The 17,607-nt window shown below is 50.7% G+C and overlaps 1 protein-coding gene across 1 annotated transcript in view; it reads right to left on the reverse strand.

The window, feature by feature from the left end:
• LRSAM1 (leucine rich repeat and sterile alpha motif containing 1) overlaps window positions 1–17,607 on the reverse strand; it is a 28,568-nt gene that overhangs the window by 5,149 nt on the left and 5,812 nt on the right. Inside the window, exons 3-19 of the mRNA XM_074161070.1 lie at window positions 17,010–17,066; window positions 15,341–15,385; window positions 14,814–14,891; window positions 13,919–13,987; window positions 13,101–13,185; window positions 11,556–11,677; window positions 10,312–10,402; window positions 8,551–8,681; window positions 7,912–7,941; window positions 6,771–6,893; window positions 6,542–6,681; window positions 6,060–6,104; window positions 4,985–5,055; window positions 4,160–4,259; window positions 2,988–3,075; window positions 2,178–2,252; window positions 562–642 (exon numbers count right to left, since the gene is read on the reverse strand). Coding sequence (XP_074017171.1) covers window positions 562–642; window positions 2,178–2,252; window positions 2,988–3,075; window positions 4,160–4,259; window positions 4,985–5,055; window positions 6,060–6,104; window positions 6,542–6,681; window positions 6,771–6,893; window positions 7,912–7,941; window positions 8,551–8,681; window positions 10,312–10,402; window positions 11,556–11,677; window positions 13,101–13,185; window positions 13,919–13,987; window positions 14,814–14,891; window positions 15,341–15,385; window positions 17,010–17,066 — 1,431 coding nt within the window. The remainder of the gene's footprint in view (window positions 1–561; window positions 643–2,177; window positions 2,253–2,987; window positions 3,076–4,159; window positions 4,260–4,984; window positions 5,056–6,059; window positions 6,105–6,541; window positions 6,682–6,770; window positions 6,894–7,911; window positions 7,942–8,550; window positions 8,682–10,311; window positions 10,403–11,555; window positions 11,678–13,100; window positions 13,186–13,918; window positions 13,988–14,813; window positions 14,892–15,340; window positions 15,386–17,009; window positions 17,067–17,607) is intronic.

The following is a 17,607-nucleotide window of genomic DNA, read 5'->3' on the forward strand; positions in this document are numbered from 1 at the left end:
TGGCAAATAGCCCACACGAGAAAACAACTGATGCAAAGGCGTAATAACTAAATTTGAAGCCGAGCTGCTATAGCCAAACTTGACGTTCCTCAAGGTGTGACTGCTGATGGAGGCAGCCCATCGAAGGGTGGGATGGTGGGGCAGCGCAGCCGGGGGGACAAGGCTGGGAAATGGAGGAGGAGAGCTGACAGCCGGCGCTGGCGGGTGTTTCAAAACACAACACAACACGACAATGTAGGAAGCCATGGGATGCACAGCGGGCAGGTGTCTCTGGGACAGCCAACAACCGGATGGCAAACTCCTTCCCCACCCGGCAAACCTGGAGCCGCCCATTGCTGTCAGCTCCTCTGTCTCCCCCCCTGAAAACCCACCGAGGTGGGAGCAGAGCAACGTTCCCACATTACCGCGACAAAGAGGGGCCTGTGGTTTCCTGGGGGGAAGGACCCTCCTGCCTAAAGTGTAAAACCACCTGGAAACTGCGAGGAGCAAAAGAAGCAAGTGGAGCTTTTGCGATCCCAGAGCAGAGAGAGGGTGGTGGGGCAGCCCCAGAGCCCTACATACCTGCAGCGTCTCTGTGTCCAGTTCTTGCCTCTTTAACTCCAGCTGTGTCAACTGCAATAACTCTGTTTCTATTAATTTAATCTAAACAGAAGATGAAAGATTTTTTACTGACATTTGTAATGACTTTAATTTATGTTCTTTTAAAATGAGGCCTAGCTGCTGCCCTGGGAGGGAGGGCATTGCAGAGCCCCCCAGAAGCGGGGGGAACCTGCCAATGCCCTTCCCTGATGCACGCTCTTAGGGTCGCTCTTCTTCTCTCGCCTGAGGAGCCGTGTCCCCCGCTAATTGTCTCTCTGCTCTAAACACCTTCTGTTCAAGTCTAGAGGCACCTTGCAATCAGTTTGTTTGCCCAAACCTTTTGCAGCCACTCTGGAAGGCAGCAGCTGATTGTCAAAGTCCTCCTAGCACCACCTGCAACTGGGGCAGGGTCCTGGTTTCCAGATGCTCCAGCAAATCCCATAATGGTACGTGCTCTTTCAGGTGGGGCAACTGAGACACAGAGAGGTGAAGTGAGTTGCCCAAGATCCCCCAGCAAAGCCAAGATGAGAGCCCAGCTCGCCTATCTGCCAGGCCATCTACAACCCCCAAGTCACACTGCTTATCGTGTGCCACCTGCCACCAAACTCCTGCTGCCAGCAGGGCTCTGCAGCAGGTGGTCCCCGGGGCTCCTGCCCGATCACTGCCTGCACAGGATGCGGTGGGATGGGCTGGATTTCAATAGGAAAAGGTCCAGGCTCCAGCCATGGTATCAAGGAACAAACTCTCTTTGTGTACAGAGCAAACACGAGCAAACTGCAGGGCTCTTATTGATGAACTCGAGCAAGGGGGAGTTGTTAGACTCATCTCCTGGATTGTCCATGCACATTCCACAGGCTTCCAGCACAATGCAGAGAGTGGTCACTGAGTGACTCAATGTATCCAAGCTCTTAAGCTTACCCACCAGCTCCTGACCTGAGATGTTTCTGTGAGTGTCAGATCAGGAGATTCTGGAGCACTATGGCAGAAACCAGCCACCCATCTTCCAGCATCAACCACTGCTACTTTCCCATCTTCATGCATCAACCACCGCTACTCTCTCCACCAGCTCTCGCTCTTCCCCCCAACTATGGCATTGCACCTTCTGCAGAATGGAGCTCAGAAAGGCAGGCTGAGAATGGGAAAGAAAAGGTGAACTTATGGCTCAAGGTGCGGTTCCGATGTGCTGGATGGAGATGCAGCAACTCATGTGGAAACAGCAGCCCTGCCTAGTACAGCCTGAAGGAAATCCTAGTTGCAGTTGCAGATCGCCGCAGAGGCAACGCAGGTCCGTCCTCTAGTGACCACTCTCCAGCACTTCCTCCACATCCGTGCTGAGGTGACTGAAGCAACGGCCATTCCACCACTCCCCCAAATCTAAACCCTGCATTATCTCCCTCCTCTGGAGCTGGGAGCCTGTAGTTTAACCAACCAACACCGCCCCACGCTGTGCTACACAGCTCTTAGCAATACCACAGCTCTTCATTCCCTCCAGACCCTGCTCTACGCTCACAGCGCTTTGATCTTCCTCAGAAGCGTCTCATCGAGCGGCGTTTGAGCTGAGAAAGAGCTGGCTGCTCTTTCTTCTGTTGCTGACTCACCTGGTTCCTGATCTGCCTGTGCATAAGATCCTTCTTCACCTGGAGAGCTTCAAAGGCAGCTTTCTGCATCTCAATCTAAGGGACAGGCAAAATCCTGCTTAGTGAGGCTGCTGACGCAGCTGCAAATGGGCTGGGAATCCCTGTTACCTCGCAGTGACTCACGTTCAAGCACCTGAAGTGTTTACCCTGGGCAACAGCGTCCTCATTACACCGTGACTTAGATCCCACAGCCCCGAAAGGTAAAACCCACTTTACATAGGCAGAAGTTACATTCGTGTTCTTCAAACACGCATTTTGAGTACTCTGTATGAACCCCACCTCTCCTTCTCAGCAGCAGGGAGCCCCCGGGCTGCGCAACAGGGCATGGCTGCCCAGCACCTCTGAGAAATGAGCTGCAGAGGTTTTGGGTTCGAAATGAGGTATTCAAAAGGAGCAGAGGCTTTGAAAGTGATTCCCGTAGGCACCTTGTCCCAAATCACCCAGGAAACCTGCCCAAAAGACAGGACTTCTGTCTTAAAGTCCTCTCTATTAAACATCAGACCGGTTTTGCTTCCCATGGGCTGTGCTGCTGTCTTTTCTGAAAATTTGCTGTCCAGTTAAAAAATAAGTACATTTTTCTTTCAACCACCCAAGACAGTTTGTTAGAATACCTGAGATTCTCAAAATTTAGCACATAGTGTTAAATAAAACAACTTTTGTGTGCAGCCCAGCCCAGCCACCGTCGCTCCTGTGACCCACTCTCCATCCTGCTTTTGTGTGCAGTTGCTTTCCCGTGAGCTCCCCCCGGAAGGAATTTGCTCCCTCGCTTACCTCCTGCAAGATCTGGCTGACGGCTTTGTTCTGGTCCAGCTGCTGCCAGGCCAGGATCTGCTGGAACTTCTGGTCCATCTCAGCAATGCTACAAGAAAATGGATGTGCCGTGGGGTTACTGCTGGCTCTGAGGCTCTCGATGCAAAAAAGAGGAAACGCTGGTGAGGGGTCTGGAGCACAAGTCTTGTGAGGAGAGGCTGAGGGAGCTGGGGGGGTTCAGCCTGGAGAAAAGGAGGCTGAGGGGAGACCTTCTCGCTCTCTCCAACTCCCTGAAAGGAGGGGGTAGCCAGGGGGGGTTGGTCTCTTCTCCCAAGTCACAGCAATGGGACAAGAGGAAACGGCGTCAAGTTGCGCCAGAGGAGGTTTAGGATGGATATTAGGAGAAAATTCTTCACGGAAAGGGTTATCAAGCCTTGGAACAGGCTGTCCAGGGAAGTGATGGAGTCGCCATCCCTGGAGGTATTTAAAAGCCGGGCAGACGTGGTGCTGAGGGACATGGGTCAGTGCTGGTTTGGGCAGTGCTGGGTTGATGGTTGGACTCGACGGTCTGAAAGGTCCCTTCCAACCCAGATGATTCCATGGTTCCATGATTCTAACAAGGCCACACATTGCCTACACTTGGAGGCAGGACTGTGTCTGCCACTGCCCTCTGTTGGGCAGGTCACAGGCACACAAGGACTTTTCTGTTCAGTGCCAGACGCTGCCAGATGGAAATTTCTCACCTTCTTGCAAACACAGAAAGCCAGAACGCTCTCTGTTCCTACAGCAATGCAACAAGTCCTGGGTAGATACAAACAGCATCCTCGAGACAACTCTGGGAGGTGAGGAAAGGAGCTCTGTGCTAGAGTTTGACACTGAACTGGCCAACGGAACAGGAAGACCAGTCTCATTTCATCCTCCATATTCAGCAGAATGTATAAAATAAAATAAGCAGTGTAAAAAAGTGATAGTTAATCCAAAGTGTGATTAACACACATACTCTTCCGGTTAGGTGGTTCATTTAATCAAGTTTGACATTTTCTTTAGATCACGTTGTCACCTGCTCTGGCACAGCTGTGCTGCTGCATCCCAGCAGGAGTTCCTGGGTGTGTATACAGGAATTACACCGGGGACTGCTGGAAAGAAAGGGATTTAACAACGGCACCACCAGCCCCAGAGCTCTCCCACCGTACCTGGAGCAGGCCTGGTTGACAAGGTCTTGCCGACGAGACTCGTAGGTCATTTGGAGGAGCTTGTTCTTGTAGCTCTCAGCCAGCATCTGCTGCATGGCAGCTAGGAGAGAGAAGGGCTGTCAGCCTGTGTCAGGAGCAGGCGGCTACAACAGGCGCTCGTCTACCACTGCTGCTACAACCACTTGCAATTAACGGCGCCTTCTTCTCTCATTTCCAACCTGTCCTTGTTTTTTCCATTTCATTCATTTCAGAGCAGAATCATTCAGCTGCAAGAATCACCGCTATTTACTGGGAAATTAGAGGAGCAAATTCCTCTCTGCCTGCACTTGCACCTCTGCAGCACTCGGAGGAGCCCAGTCACTGCCCACCAACCCCCCGAGGGGCTGCAGCTCTGCTCATCCTACCGCGAGTAACCCATCCTTGGGGTGACAACACAACCCCCATTTCCCTTGCACCCCCAGCAGATCTGGTCATGGCCATCATGAGCAGAAAAGGCTTCCTGGCACCATTCTTCCTTACCATATGCCTCCTGCCTCATGAACCAGCTAACATCTGTTTGGTTCCCCTGAAATACGAAGCATTTTGTGTGCTTATACCCAGTCTCACAAACTCTTTGGATGTGCTGTAGCTCCACAGGGAGCAGAGCTTGCACCTCAAGGAGAGCAATGGATCAGCTACAGTACCCATGCAATCCTACCCCCTGCAGCTCTGCCCCACTGCACCGAGCAGCAGCATCTCCCACGAGGATGTCACCCACTCAGTGCATCTCCAGAGGAACCAGGTCTTTCTTGCACCTCGCCACCCGAAAGAGCTGTCTGGACTTACAGGCCACTTCCCTTCTACGTAGATGTTCCGTCTCCTCCTGTGTTATTGCCATCAGCTGCTCCATCCTTATTCTGCCAAGCAAACGAGAAGAATTCAGCCGCTCCTTCCACCAAGCACTATCTCACTCCTCCTCCGCCCACCCAGCTCGGAGCCTGAGGGCTGGGCAGATTCTCCCTGCCACCTCCTCAGGAAAGCCACTTGCTTATCAGAGACACCAACGTCCCAGCGACTTCATGGCAAGGGGCCTCTCAGACCATGGGAGACAACACCAGTTTTGCTGAAAACCACAGGGACAATTGCTTCTTAGACTGGGAAGCGGATCTTTCTGAGAAACGGAACATCTCTGCAACATGCACACACTCTCACCAGACACAGTGCCAGACCCTTTTTTTTGGCTTTCCTTTCTTTTGAGGCTTGACGAGCACTTTAGAGCTGACCTAAGTGAGCAGCCCCAGTGACAGCAGCAGCCTGGCCTCCATTCCCACCTCCCGTGTCCTTGTCCCAGCACAAACCCACACGACGCCACTTAACAGATCAGGAATTGGTGCGGCTGGAAAACTATCTGACACACAAAGGGATTATTTTTCAGCCAGGTCGGTCCCACCATCTGCTTTACTGTGTCACAGAACAAATAGTTGGCTGGGGGAGGGGGCAGCATATAGGCAGGGGACAATTGGGGACAATGACTTTTGGTGGCAAAGCCAGCTCAAAGCATTGGCTGAACGGCAGCCTGGTCTCCAGTGTACTCCTCCCAGCCTGGACACGACTGGACCATCTTCATAAATGTCTTGCTTTCCAACCGCTAAAAGATTTCTGTCGGTCCTTGATAGTGGAATGCAGAGATTTATTCCCAAGCTCCTTAGCTAGGGCCATGCAGAGATGAAAAAGAGGTAAAATCACTATTCCACAGCATTTACCAGCCTGGGTGTCTTGCCTCCAACAGGGACCAGAACCAGCTGCAGGTACAAGATGAACCTCCCCTGACCTAAGATGGATTCAGACTGAATGGAAGGTCCCAGCCCTCTTCCCAGCTCTGGCCACCTTTTCTAGAAAAGCCCATTTCAAGGACACTCACCTCTCGTTCTCCAAGGATTTCAGAATGTCCGCGCTTTGTTTTTGCCTAAAAAAAAAGATAAAACAAGAGGTTTTCATCAAGCTGAGCAGGACACCCTACTGCCCCAGAAGGCAGAAAATGACTTTGCTTGTCATGTGGAGAAAGCAGCTCGAAGCAGGCTGGTAACCTGGCGTCAGCACCAGCAGGAGATCCAGCAGGACCCAAGAACCACTGTTCAAATATGCACCCTCCATGAGGAATTCAGATTTTTTGCACAGCACTGCAAAACTCCAACAGCACAGGTATGTGCGAAACACAGTTTTCTAAGGTGCCAAATTCCACTTCCTTTAAATGGGACTTTGGCAGTTCAACAGCTACGGCACCACCTACGGACACCAAGTTCCATAAAGCTCAGAAAGGGCCAAATGAACTGCTCAGAATGGGACAAAGTAACACGAGCCCCCGAAGGACAGAGACCTCTGCAAGAGACCCTGGGACCTGACCTCTGGTTGTCCTCCAGCAGCTTCTGGATACGGTTGGCAATGCCTTGCTCCGCTTGCTTCAACTGCTGCAGCAGCTTCAGGCGTTCCTCCTCCAAATAGCGCTGGTGCTTTGTCAGACCCTCCTCCAGCCTGAGCTGGTCCTAGGCCAACGCAAGAGAGAACCCAAGGAGAACGTGGGCAGTTCAGGAAAGGCAACATCTTGTACGGGGCCGGCCCAGAGGAGACCTACCTCTCGCACTGTCTGTAGTATCTCGTCCTTCTGACTATTGACCTGCTGAACAAGCAGAGCGTGTTCTCTTTGCCCCATGTTCAGGCGCCGCTCAAATTCCAGCTTCTCCTGCATTTTTTTTTCCTGAGAGGAATAAGAAGAAAGATGAATGCCAGAACTCAGTAGAGTGCTGGCTCCGCTCCTTCCCAAGCAAGAACAAATTCTGGCAAAACCATAAACCCAGGCACAGTAATTCCCTCAGTTACAAGACAGCAAGCCAAATGGCTACCAGCAGGCTTGACTAGGGGATGGAAACGTTCTCTCCTTAGGAACCCAAAAATTGTGAAGCAGAAGCTGCTGCTCTCTTTAGGACAGTCTCCAAACCCCCCACAACTCGTTTCATGGTCATGAAGCCAAAGTCCCTGGGCATCAACCCATACAACAGAAACAGCCAGTACAAACAGCCGGAGGCAAGCCCAAAATTAAGGTTGTGTTCGGTTCCAGATGGCAAAGGGGACTCCCTCGTCTGAAGACAACAGAGCGAAGGCAGCAGCTTGCTACGAGCAGCTCCAGCCAAAGGGAGAGGTGAACGGCGTGACAGGAGCTTCCGATCATTTCAAAGTGAGCCTTGCACGGGGGAAGGGACAGAGACCAGTGAAATAAAAAGAAAAGCAAAGTAAAAATGCGGCCAGGTGAGGAGAGAAACAAGGAACAGTAGGAGAGAGCACAGCAGCACCAGGAGCCAAAGGGCCAAGGCAGGGACTGAGCAGCCTGTGCAGGGACTGCTCACACACGTCTGCCCACCTCCTGTGAAAAACAAACTGAGCTTTCAGCACACAGAGGCAAGAAAAAAGCCAAGTGGTTCGAAAGCCCCCAGATCCAACTCTGCAACCAGGAACTCCGCAAAGTTCCTGATTTAAACTGGAACCGCTCGCTAAGGAGAGAGACGGCAGCTCATGGGCTGAGTGTGTCAGACGAGCCCACCACAGATCCCCCCAGGCTCCCACCTCCAGCGAGGAGTGAGCAGCTCTGGGGGGCTTTATGCAAGAAATCACTTCTCAAAACATTCAGATTTGGCTGAGAAACCGGATAAAGGGAGGGAAAGCAAGGAAAAAAAGTGGAAGATGAAGCAGAGGAAGTATTTGCAGGGGTTCATCCTTACCTTCATCTTCTCATAATCCAAGAATTTGTTCTGAAAAATAAGCAATATCAGCAGACATTTAATCCAAGGAGCAATTTTTTATAGATATTATTAGCCTACGTTGTATCTTCCCCCGACTGAGTAAAGACATCAACCAACGGCACAAGATTAACACAGCCCCAGCCACCCATGCTTCTCCGGGGTCAGAGAAATTTACTCTGTATTTGCTAATTAGCACAGCATATCATAATGAGATGCCGAGCCTCACCTTCCCCAGCAAGGGCTGGACGTGTCTAGCATTGGCTGGGAATCACAGCTGCAGTTTGCTGTCCCCCCAGAAAAACCATGCTACATGCGTCATGTCACCTTGTCACCCCTGTCTCTCAACTGCACCACTGCTTTCAAGGATGGAGACAGTTCTTTGTGATGTGTCTTCCAGGAGCCAGCACTGGCAACACCATCCTCAGCTCTCAGGAAGGTGACGAGCCACCCACACCTACAGTGCTAGGGTGCACTGATGCTCTCTTGGTCCCAAAAGACACTTCTCGTGGGGGACAAGGTGATGAGGGATGATGTGCTAAGCGCTGTGAGATCCATTGATGGAGCAGGGAGACAAATCCAAAACCCTCTCACACAACTTCACACGCGGTGGAGCCTCACCTGCCACTCGCTCTCCTCCTCCAAGTACTTGTGCACCGCCCTGTCCACCCCATCCACTGACGTTCTTCCTCCATCACTCTCCAGCGTGGGGAGCAGATACTGCGAGGGAGGGTAGTAGGGAATTCCACACTCTGGAAGGTATTAGACACAAAACAAGAACATTTGGAGCTTAAAGACCTCCTTGGCAGTGTGGCCGAGGGCTGGCTGGTGTGTGAGTCTGCTCCCAACTGTGCTCCCTCTCCCCACGCACAGACGAGTGCCCAAAGAGCTCCCTCAGCTCAGGCAGGTTTAGCAACAAGCAGCTCTGGGAGGAGATAGTGCCACCCTGTTCCCACCAGGAAGATGATCAAAGCTGAGAGAGAAACGCTTCCTTCAGGCGAGTACAGGCACGTTGACTTCTGCAGGGCTGCAAATGTTACTGCCCACATTAAACTAAGTTGTGACTGTCCTTTTATTTCAGGATTGGCACAACGTCTGGCACTTCCCCTCCATAAAACCTTCCTGTCTGTATTCAGCTCGGTGTTTACAAACTGACAGTACGTGATCTTTGTCCTCTAAGTTTTCCACCTGGTTTCATCTTTCTCTTAACAAACCATCAGTCCGCAGCCCCCAAGTCCTTTCTCATAGAAAATGAGGGTAGAAGGGACCTCGAGTGACTGCTGAGTCTATGTCCTTGTCCCAAGGCAGCTCTACCTGGATGATGCCTACTCCTCCCACTTGAGAAAACACAAACGAGAAAACAAAACCGCAGGGAGATGCAGTGACTTCTTACTGTCACTCAGACAGTCTCTGACTCAGCTATTCTGACGTTTTACCAAAACCATTATAAATTTCAGTGTGACAGTAAGAAGCAAGTCTCAAGGAAGGATTCCTGTTTTGCTGTCTGCCAGCAAAGACACATAACCCACCGACCAGCCTGCCATGTGTGGCATCAGAAACCGCCCCAAGCAGAGCCAATCCCATGGCTGTCATAGAAGCAATCATAGAATCACAGAACGTCAGGTTGGAAGGGACCTCAGGGATCACAGAATCACAGAACCACAGAATGATATGGGGTCAGAAGAGACCTCTGGAGATCATCCAGTCCAACCCCCTGCCAAAGCAGGTCCACCCAGAGCGTGTTGCACAGGAACGTGTCCAGGTGGGTTTTGAATGTCTCCAGAGAAGGAGACTCCACCACCTCCCTGGGCAGCCTGTTCCAGGGCTCTGCCACCCTCAAAGAAAAGGAGTTCCTCCTCGTGTTGGATCATCTGGTCCAAGTTTTCTTGGCAAAAGCATGCTCTAGACAAGTTGGGGTGTTCAGCCTGAAGAAGAGAAGGTTCCAGGGAGACCTTAGAGCTCCTTCCAACCCCTAAAGGGGCTCCAGGAAAGCTGGGGAGGGACTCTTGATCAGGGAGGGGAGCCATAGGACAAGGGTGAACAATTTTAAACTGAAAGAGGAGAGATTTAGATTAGATATTAGGAAGAAATTCTTAGCTGTGAGGGTGGTGAGAGCCTGGCCCAGGTTGCCCAGAGAAGCTGTGGATGCCCCATCCCTGGAGGCGTTCAAGGCCAGGTTGGAGGGGGCTCTGAGCAACCTGGTCTGGTGGGAGCTGTCCCTGCCCAGGGCAGGAGGTGGCACTGGATGGGCTTTAAGGTCCCTTCCAACCCAAACCATTCTATGATTGATAAAGGCAACCTTCGAACATGCCGCAGCACCTGGTCAGAGCCCAGCACAGCCCCCCAAGTTCTCACTGCCCCCCACAGACTCCTCGCGCTCACCTTTGCAGAGGAACTGCTGAATGGACTCTGTACCCGCACTGCAAACATCAGGTGATGGGTAGGTCATGGAAGAGGCGTCCAGGGTCAGCGTCTCCAAAAAAGAACACATAGAGCTCCAGGTTATTCTGATGGCCCAGAGAGAATCCAACTGCAGTTACCCTTGCAGCTCCCCAAAATTTCACTTATGGGGTGATAACTTCATGTTACGGTAAATCCTGACATAAATATGAGGTTGGATCGAATTTCTGCTGGGTGTTGGACACCTTTCAGAGGTGTCCCTTATTTGGGAGCTTCTGAGCTGGCCGTTCAGTGTAACATGCCCCTTGTGCAGACATGTCTACTTTGTGTTTAAGTACAAGAGGGCACAGCACTGCTCAACTACAGCCATTTTCTCCTACATTTCAGTGTGTTGGGGCCCTTAAGTGTGATGCATGGGAGGGATGGTGACACAAAGGGCACAGAGAGGATATTATAAAGAACAAGCGGAAGGACCACTTGCTTTTTTGTTCTATTGTGGCCACCAAAAGGACCTAATGTTGCCTCCTGTGGAGAAGGGCATAGCAGGAAGGCCTAGAAAAGAACCACTTTATCAAGGACAGGGGAGCAAGTGGCACAGATCCCTCATCTCAGAGACTGCCCGTAAGAGAAATGAAGCCTGATGTTGTGTGTTTGAGACAGGAGAGAAATTACTCGCACCCTCCGTGCTGGCGTCTGAGTCAGCCCCGTTGCCTGACATTTGCGCCACTTAGTACTGACGAGTTTGGCAGCCAGAAGGTAACACATCCATAAAAATCTTGATGCCTGTCCCATTCTGAATGTGCACTCCAGGGAGCCAGAAACCCACGGAGGCTGACAATGAGTCACAGACCTGCCACGGCAACGGAGGCTGAAAAACTCATCGGAAATATCCCATCTGCTCCTCCAGAATCAGCCTTGGCGGAAAGCGGCTGAGTCAGCCTGAGCCCACCAGCACAGCTCGTGCTCTCAGAGCCCTGGCAGATAACACCTGGGGGTTCGCTCCCTGGGGATCACTTGTGTCGTGATTAAGCCATGGCAAAAAGCGATCAGAAAAGAAGGGTACGAAAAAGCTTATGTGGGACACCATGAACCGCATATAGCCTTGTTACAATGCCTGCTCAAGCCCTAAAAATTCACTTTCTGTGCTAAATTTATTATCGTATGGAGCAAGTGGGAAGGGAAGCAGCCTGCACAAGGGGGACAGACAGGGCTGGCTGGGTGCGTACCTCCAGCGTGCGGACGTGAGCCAGCACCCGCGGCAGCTCCTGCAGCAGGTTCTCACTGACATCCAGGGTGCGCAGGCTCCGCAAGCCGCTCACAGTAGCAGGCAGCTCCTTCAGCTTGTTACCTAGAGAGAGAGAAAAGCCATTCAGTACCACAGAACTTTTCCAAAGTGGGACCCAGCAAGTTCATCTGCTGGAACATCAAACCATAATCATACGTATGACTCGTTTTCCATACTCTACTACAGGGATGGGGCTGTCCTGGGTCACACGAGGACTCCAAAGGCTGACACTGCCCACCAAGGCAAACGGGGATCCAGATCTACCCCCACTCAGCCCAAGGGCACAGGTCCAGCAGTGGTTCCCCATGCCGAAAGGACCTTCTTAGCTGAGGTCACTGCTTCAGGTTGGATCTGTGCTCTTTATCAAGAGAATATTCGTCACATGGAGTCTCCTTGCCTTTTGTGTAAGTACCACAGATGGGAAAAGGGGACTGAGTGTGGGACTGCACATCTAGGGCTCAGAGGCCAGGTGCTGCAGACAGATACGGCAATGAACTAAGCTGTACTGCCAAGTTCCTCACCCTCCATTTCCTTCCCTGTTTCAGCAACAACTCCCTGTAACAAAGTCTCCTTTTTCTCCTGAATTTATGGCACTGTGTATCTAGAAAATGCCCAGGAGTCTTGAAAAGAGGTACAGTTGTGACCTTTGTGTTAGGGCTGTGCAAACCTGGCAGGGCTACACAGGCTCACAGGACTGAGCTCAATTATAAAATCGAGGACTGGACTCAATTATAATTCAGTTTATCAGGGCTGACTGCTCTGCTCTTTCCTGAACTGCTTCTGCCAAAGACCTACTGCTTTTCTTACGCTTGAATCCGCACAGATGGATTTCTTAGGTTGGGCTAAATCACTACCCAGAGGGGGACAAGCCCTGGGACTCCTCTGGCCAGCGCTCCCAGCTCCAGGTGGGTCTCGTGCTCCCGGAGGGAGCCATGTCCCTCCAGCCCTCTCGGCACCTTCGACACTGCAGGAAGAAGGCAGCCGAGGCTCCGAAACACTGCCCACGTGCAGGCACACAAGTGAGCTTTCAGCTGCTGAGATGGGGCACGATGACCCAACAACCTCCCCTTTGAGAAAAGGCAATGGGCTGAATGAAAACATCACACGGAGCACGTTTGACACAAGAGCCACGAGCTGAACCACACGGCAGGGAACCGAGGCAGGGAGTGTGTGCATTTGCTAAGAAGCAGCCAAACAACCCCAGTTAACTCCGAATAACTCAGGGAATTTTTAGGAATCATTTTCAGCTTAGATGATTTCTCCTGCCTTGACAACTATTTGAATTCAAATCCTTCTTGTGTTCTTCCTTAGCATTTAGAGTAGAAAACATTTGGTGCTTGCTTTGGTTGAGAGGAGTAATCACAAATGCAGCTCGGAATTGTCAGAGTTGGAAGGGACCTCTAGAGATGATCTAGATCATCATCAACACAACCCAGATAATAAATGGTGCTTTGCCCAGAGCACCGACAAGAAACGCGTGCCATACCTTTCACATTGAGCGTCTGGAGCTGGGCAAGGTCTCCTATAGATTGTGGAAGACATTTTAAAAGATTCCTTTCAAGGTTTAGGACCTAAGGTATTAACAGAAAAGATATTCAAGATATTCTTTATACAAAGTCTCGGGTCATCTACACATCTATGCTGTTGGCACTACTTTTCAGGCCCAGAAGGGCAACTTGAAATTGGTTTAAGAAAATACTTTCTGGGTTTAAAAATAAAATTATTTTCCAGAAGCCCTGGACGCAGGGTACGTCTGGTGAGAAACCCCATTCACAACCAACAGCAGCAGCAGGTGCCAGCCCCCGATGCAGGAGCTGGGAAGCAGAGTGTCCTTCCCTCCAGGGCAGCGCTCCCCCTCCCCAGCTCCCTCAGGGGAGCGGTGACTGACCCTAAAGCTGCACCCCGAGCAGAGGGGACCCTCAGCGTGCACTATGACCCGCTGCACTGAGTTCTCAACATAATCACACCAGGGAGAATGGTAAAACCTGAGTATTTTGGGAAATTAACGGGACTGGAAGCTCCAGCTCTCGCTCACAGCACTGGCAGCATGAGCCATTCGGGCTGACAGCCCTAAGCTGGGTCTGTATAATTCAGCATGTCCCCTCTTCTCCTGCTCTTCTCCTGCTCTCCCTCTCCAACAAGCCAGTTCAACACCAACAGCCAAGTCAATGAGGTAGATCTGACATTCTGAGGACCATCATTTAAATTGTGATTAATTAAGATCAAACAGCAGTAACCCCATAGTTGTGCTCTCCCGTAGCAAGCCCTTTACAGACACTTGGGATGCGGCTGCAAATCTTTTACCTGAAGAGACGTCAGCTGACCAATATCAGCAGGGAGCGACGCCAGCTGGTTGTCATGCAGGTCTAGAACCTGGAAAAGTAGATGATTTCATCAAACAAGGTTGTGAAAAGAAGTCATGGAGCAAGAATGAAAGGTCATGAATTATCTAGCGATGAAAAGGACTTCCCTCCAATGGAGCTTTGAAAGCGGCTTAAATTTTCAAGAAGACATAAGCACTTAATCCTTGCAGGTCTTTTGAAAACTCAAGCCTCTATACATTGATAAACAAACAAAAGCCTAGGGAGAGCAGCGACAGCAAGGGAGCTGCTCCACAAAACTGCATGAGCCAACTGGATAAATCATCTCCGTGGAGCCAGCCTGGCAGAAAAAGACATCTTCTGCAGGATCTGTCAGCTGAACCGCTCCATGGTTGCTGCACGACTCCACCAGCAGCACAGGGAGAGGGCAGGACTGCACCTGGAGACCTCCCTCCATGGAGAGAAGTGAGCTGCTGGAACGACTCTGCCTCTTATGGGACCGGAGCAGGAGGGTGGTGGAGCTGAAAGCCCTCAGCGTTTATAGGTCAGTACAGCCCCTCACACACCGTCACCCATCACCAGTTTCACCAGTGCAGGAGAGAGACGGATCTGCCCCCCAACACACTGACCACCACTGTTAAGAGGTTGTTGAGGGGGGAAGCGTGGGATTGTGAAGAGGATAAATGAGTCTGGGACCGATTATGGTTTTATACAAACCACTATCTCTCTACCCGGGAGGGAAAGCCAGGAAAGGCAGGATTCACCGATTCTTGGCGAAGATAGTCAGACAGAAGGGATTTATTTGGGTTGGGGTGTTTTAATGCAGGCAGAATGCAAGGAAAACAGGCTTCAGATTAACCATTAAGAATCACAATTACCTTCACAGTTATGAGACTCAGGAGGCTGCAGGACTTGGGGACTAAAGATGTCAGATTATTCGTATGAATAATCAGCACCTGAGGAGGAAAAATCCCAATGAAACATGAACACAAGAGCCACTGCTGTCTAGAACAAGAGCGTTTGTTGAGATTTAATTGCGGAGGCTGTGTAAGAGCTCAACATCTTACTCAGTATCGCATAAAATATTGCAATAGTAAATGGATTTTCATGGAAGGTCAAACATTTAACATGAGATCTAAACAAGAGCCTTACATGAGAAACGTCATTAGACAGGCTACGATAGAAACAACCGTCTCATCTTCCATGCCACACGTTAGCTCTAAAGCACAGACAGAATTAGTCTGACCCAAACTCCTCTCTGTGTAGCATCATACAAGTGGCCAAATTAATTACAAGCAAACTTCTTCTGAAGCAACATATGAACAACCGCGTACAGTCATCTCGAACACAATAGTACTCAAGCGTAACAATAGAATTATCCGATAGCTTCCGATTGCAACATTACCTTTTTTTGCAAGACTTTACAAGTTGCAAAGGCCCCATAAGGAACCTAAAAACAATTAAAAAACAGTCGTGTCAGACTTCTCGAGATACTATCTTCATAAGCAGTTCTAGACTATCCACCTGTAAAGTGTGAATAACTAACTTTAATGAAAACACAAGCGATACTTAAAATTACAGGCCCCTGGGTTTGGCCCGGGATGCCAGTACTTTCCAGTTCATTTCCATTTAAACAGCTGGCAGCGGCTCCCCACAGCAAGAGAGTGTGGTGCAGAGCACAGGGCAGGCTGAGGAACAGGCAGAAGTTCAAGTCTTGCGCGATTTAATATTCGACACGCAGGTGACTCAAGAGTTCAGGCCTATTTCCAGTTAGTCATCACACAAATGTATTCCATGGTTTTGCAACCTGGGCAAACCGGCCGGAGCGGGGCTACGTGAGAGAGGGGAGCGACGGGCAGGAGTGAGTGTCCTCGGATATGCCAGGCTCTGCAGGACAGGGGCAGCCAGAAAAGGGACACGCCACCAAATTCCACCTGTGCCAGCCAAGGCTGAGCACCAGGACCTGCTCTGCAGCACGGAACCCGCATCAAACTCTTGTCCAGAGTTGATTTTAAGAGCAAACGGATGGCTCGCTTTATTTACTGAGATAACAAAGTGCTAAAAAGAAAGAGCAAGGCAGTTTTATGATACCAATCCAAAGGGAGCCGCTGGGCATCCAAGACCAGCTGCGGCTCTGGATGGAGCCGGCTCGGTGCATCCTCTGGCTGCCAGCCATACCCAGACCGGCCACAGAGGGTCCCAGGCAGCTCGCACACCTACACACAAGATGCTGCTGCTTCTGATCTTGGAACAAAACATCCCAAAGTCTCAGCAAAGCCATTTCACACTGCACAGCAGACACTATCCTTTCCAGGACAGTCCCAAATCACAGCGCAGCATCTACGAGCTTGTTTGGCAAAGGCATCCTGTGACAAAAGGTTACACAGGTACCTCCGTGTTTTAGAAACACGGGACAATGAATAAAAACTGAAAGTGAAGTAGAAACGGGCTCCTGCTTAACAGGACTGCCTGCCTGCCAGGAGGAAAAGCTGTGTCTCCTCTGACAGCCCGGCAGTCTGTCACTCACCGCTCGCACTCCAGCAGACAGCTTGTTTCTCATTTAGTTGGCTGCCATAGAAGAAGCCAAGCTGGAAGTGAGATTTCCATCCTTAACCAGCAGCCTGGAACCAGGATTTTTCACTTACACAGAAAAATAAGCGCAGGTGGCAGACTTTGTAGCTCTAAGATTAGAAAGAGCCAGCCTTTGGCAAACAAATTCCCTTATGACTAGCAAAATTAGACCGTGAGGTCCCAAACTAGGGTCCTGCCGTGGTACTGGTGGAGGGTGCTCTGCCCTTCCCATCTTGTCAGATGAGAAAGGATTCCCAGGACACAAATGCTGTTGACGCACCAGGTATGAGGGGCAATTTCCCACAAAAAAAAAAAAAGGGGGGGGGGGGAAGAAGCCCTCACCTGAAAGGCAGAGCTCAGCAGACACAGGAAGAAGCAGAGGAGTAACAAGGCCATTTCTGTCTCAAGGCTCATAACCGTGATACTAAATCTGACAGCTGGTAATAAGCAGCAGCCAGAGAACTCGGACTCTGAGCTGATACCGGGAGTTGTGGAGAACGTACCTCTGAGAGTTCACATTTGGATATGTCAAGAATGTCATCAGCACCAGCTTCTTTTGCCTGGAGAGAGAAGAGACGCATCCAGAGAATCAGACCACGCAGAAATACATGGCCTTTTGCTGCATGTGGACTAAACTACTCGACTGGCCCCTCCTCAGAAAATGCAGTTACAGGTCTCTGCCGCGGCCGTGTAATTCAGTGACGATGCTAGAAGCAAAGGGTGTGCTGCTACAACTGCAGCAAGCAAAAGCAGCCGGGAAACCAAACTGCAGAAAAAGCTTTTTGGTGCAATAAATGGAATTTCTGCAAGAAGGACCAAAGCACATCCTAATCCTGCAATTTTAACTGGAAGGATATGGAAGGGAAATGACAGGTTCTCAAGAGAGGCACTTCCTAGGAACAAGAGCAGTGCCATCCTAGTTGTAAAGAGACACTGGCATGTCTCACGCAGGAGACAGACCTTCTTCTGAACTGTAGGAGACCAAAATAACCTACTCTTGCCTTTTTGCTTCCATGGGACCTGCAGAGCCAGCTCTGCTACGGAAGAAGGAGCAGGGACTCACTGCTTCTGTACAAAAGTAGTTCTCCATGTTCAAATCAA

Source organism: Numenius arquata, chromosome 19, assembly GCF_964106895.1.
Source record: "Numenius arquata chromosome 19, bNumArq3.hap1.1, whole genome shotgun sequence".
Lineage (NCBI taxonomy): Eukaryota > Metazoa > Chordata > Aves > Charadriiformes > Scolopacidae > Numenius > Numenius arquata.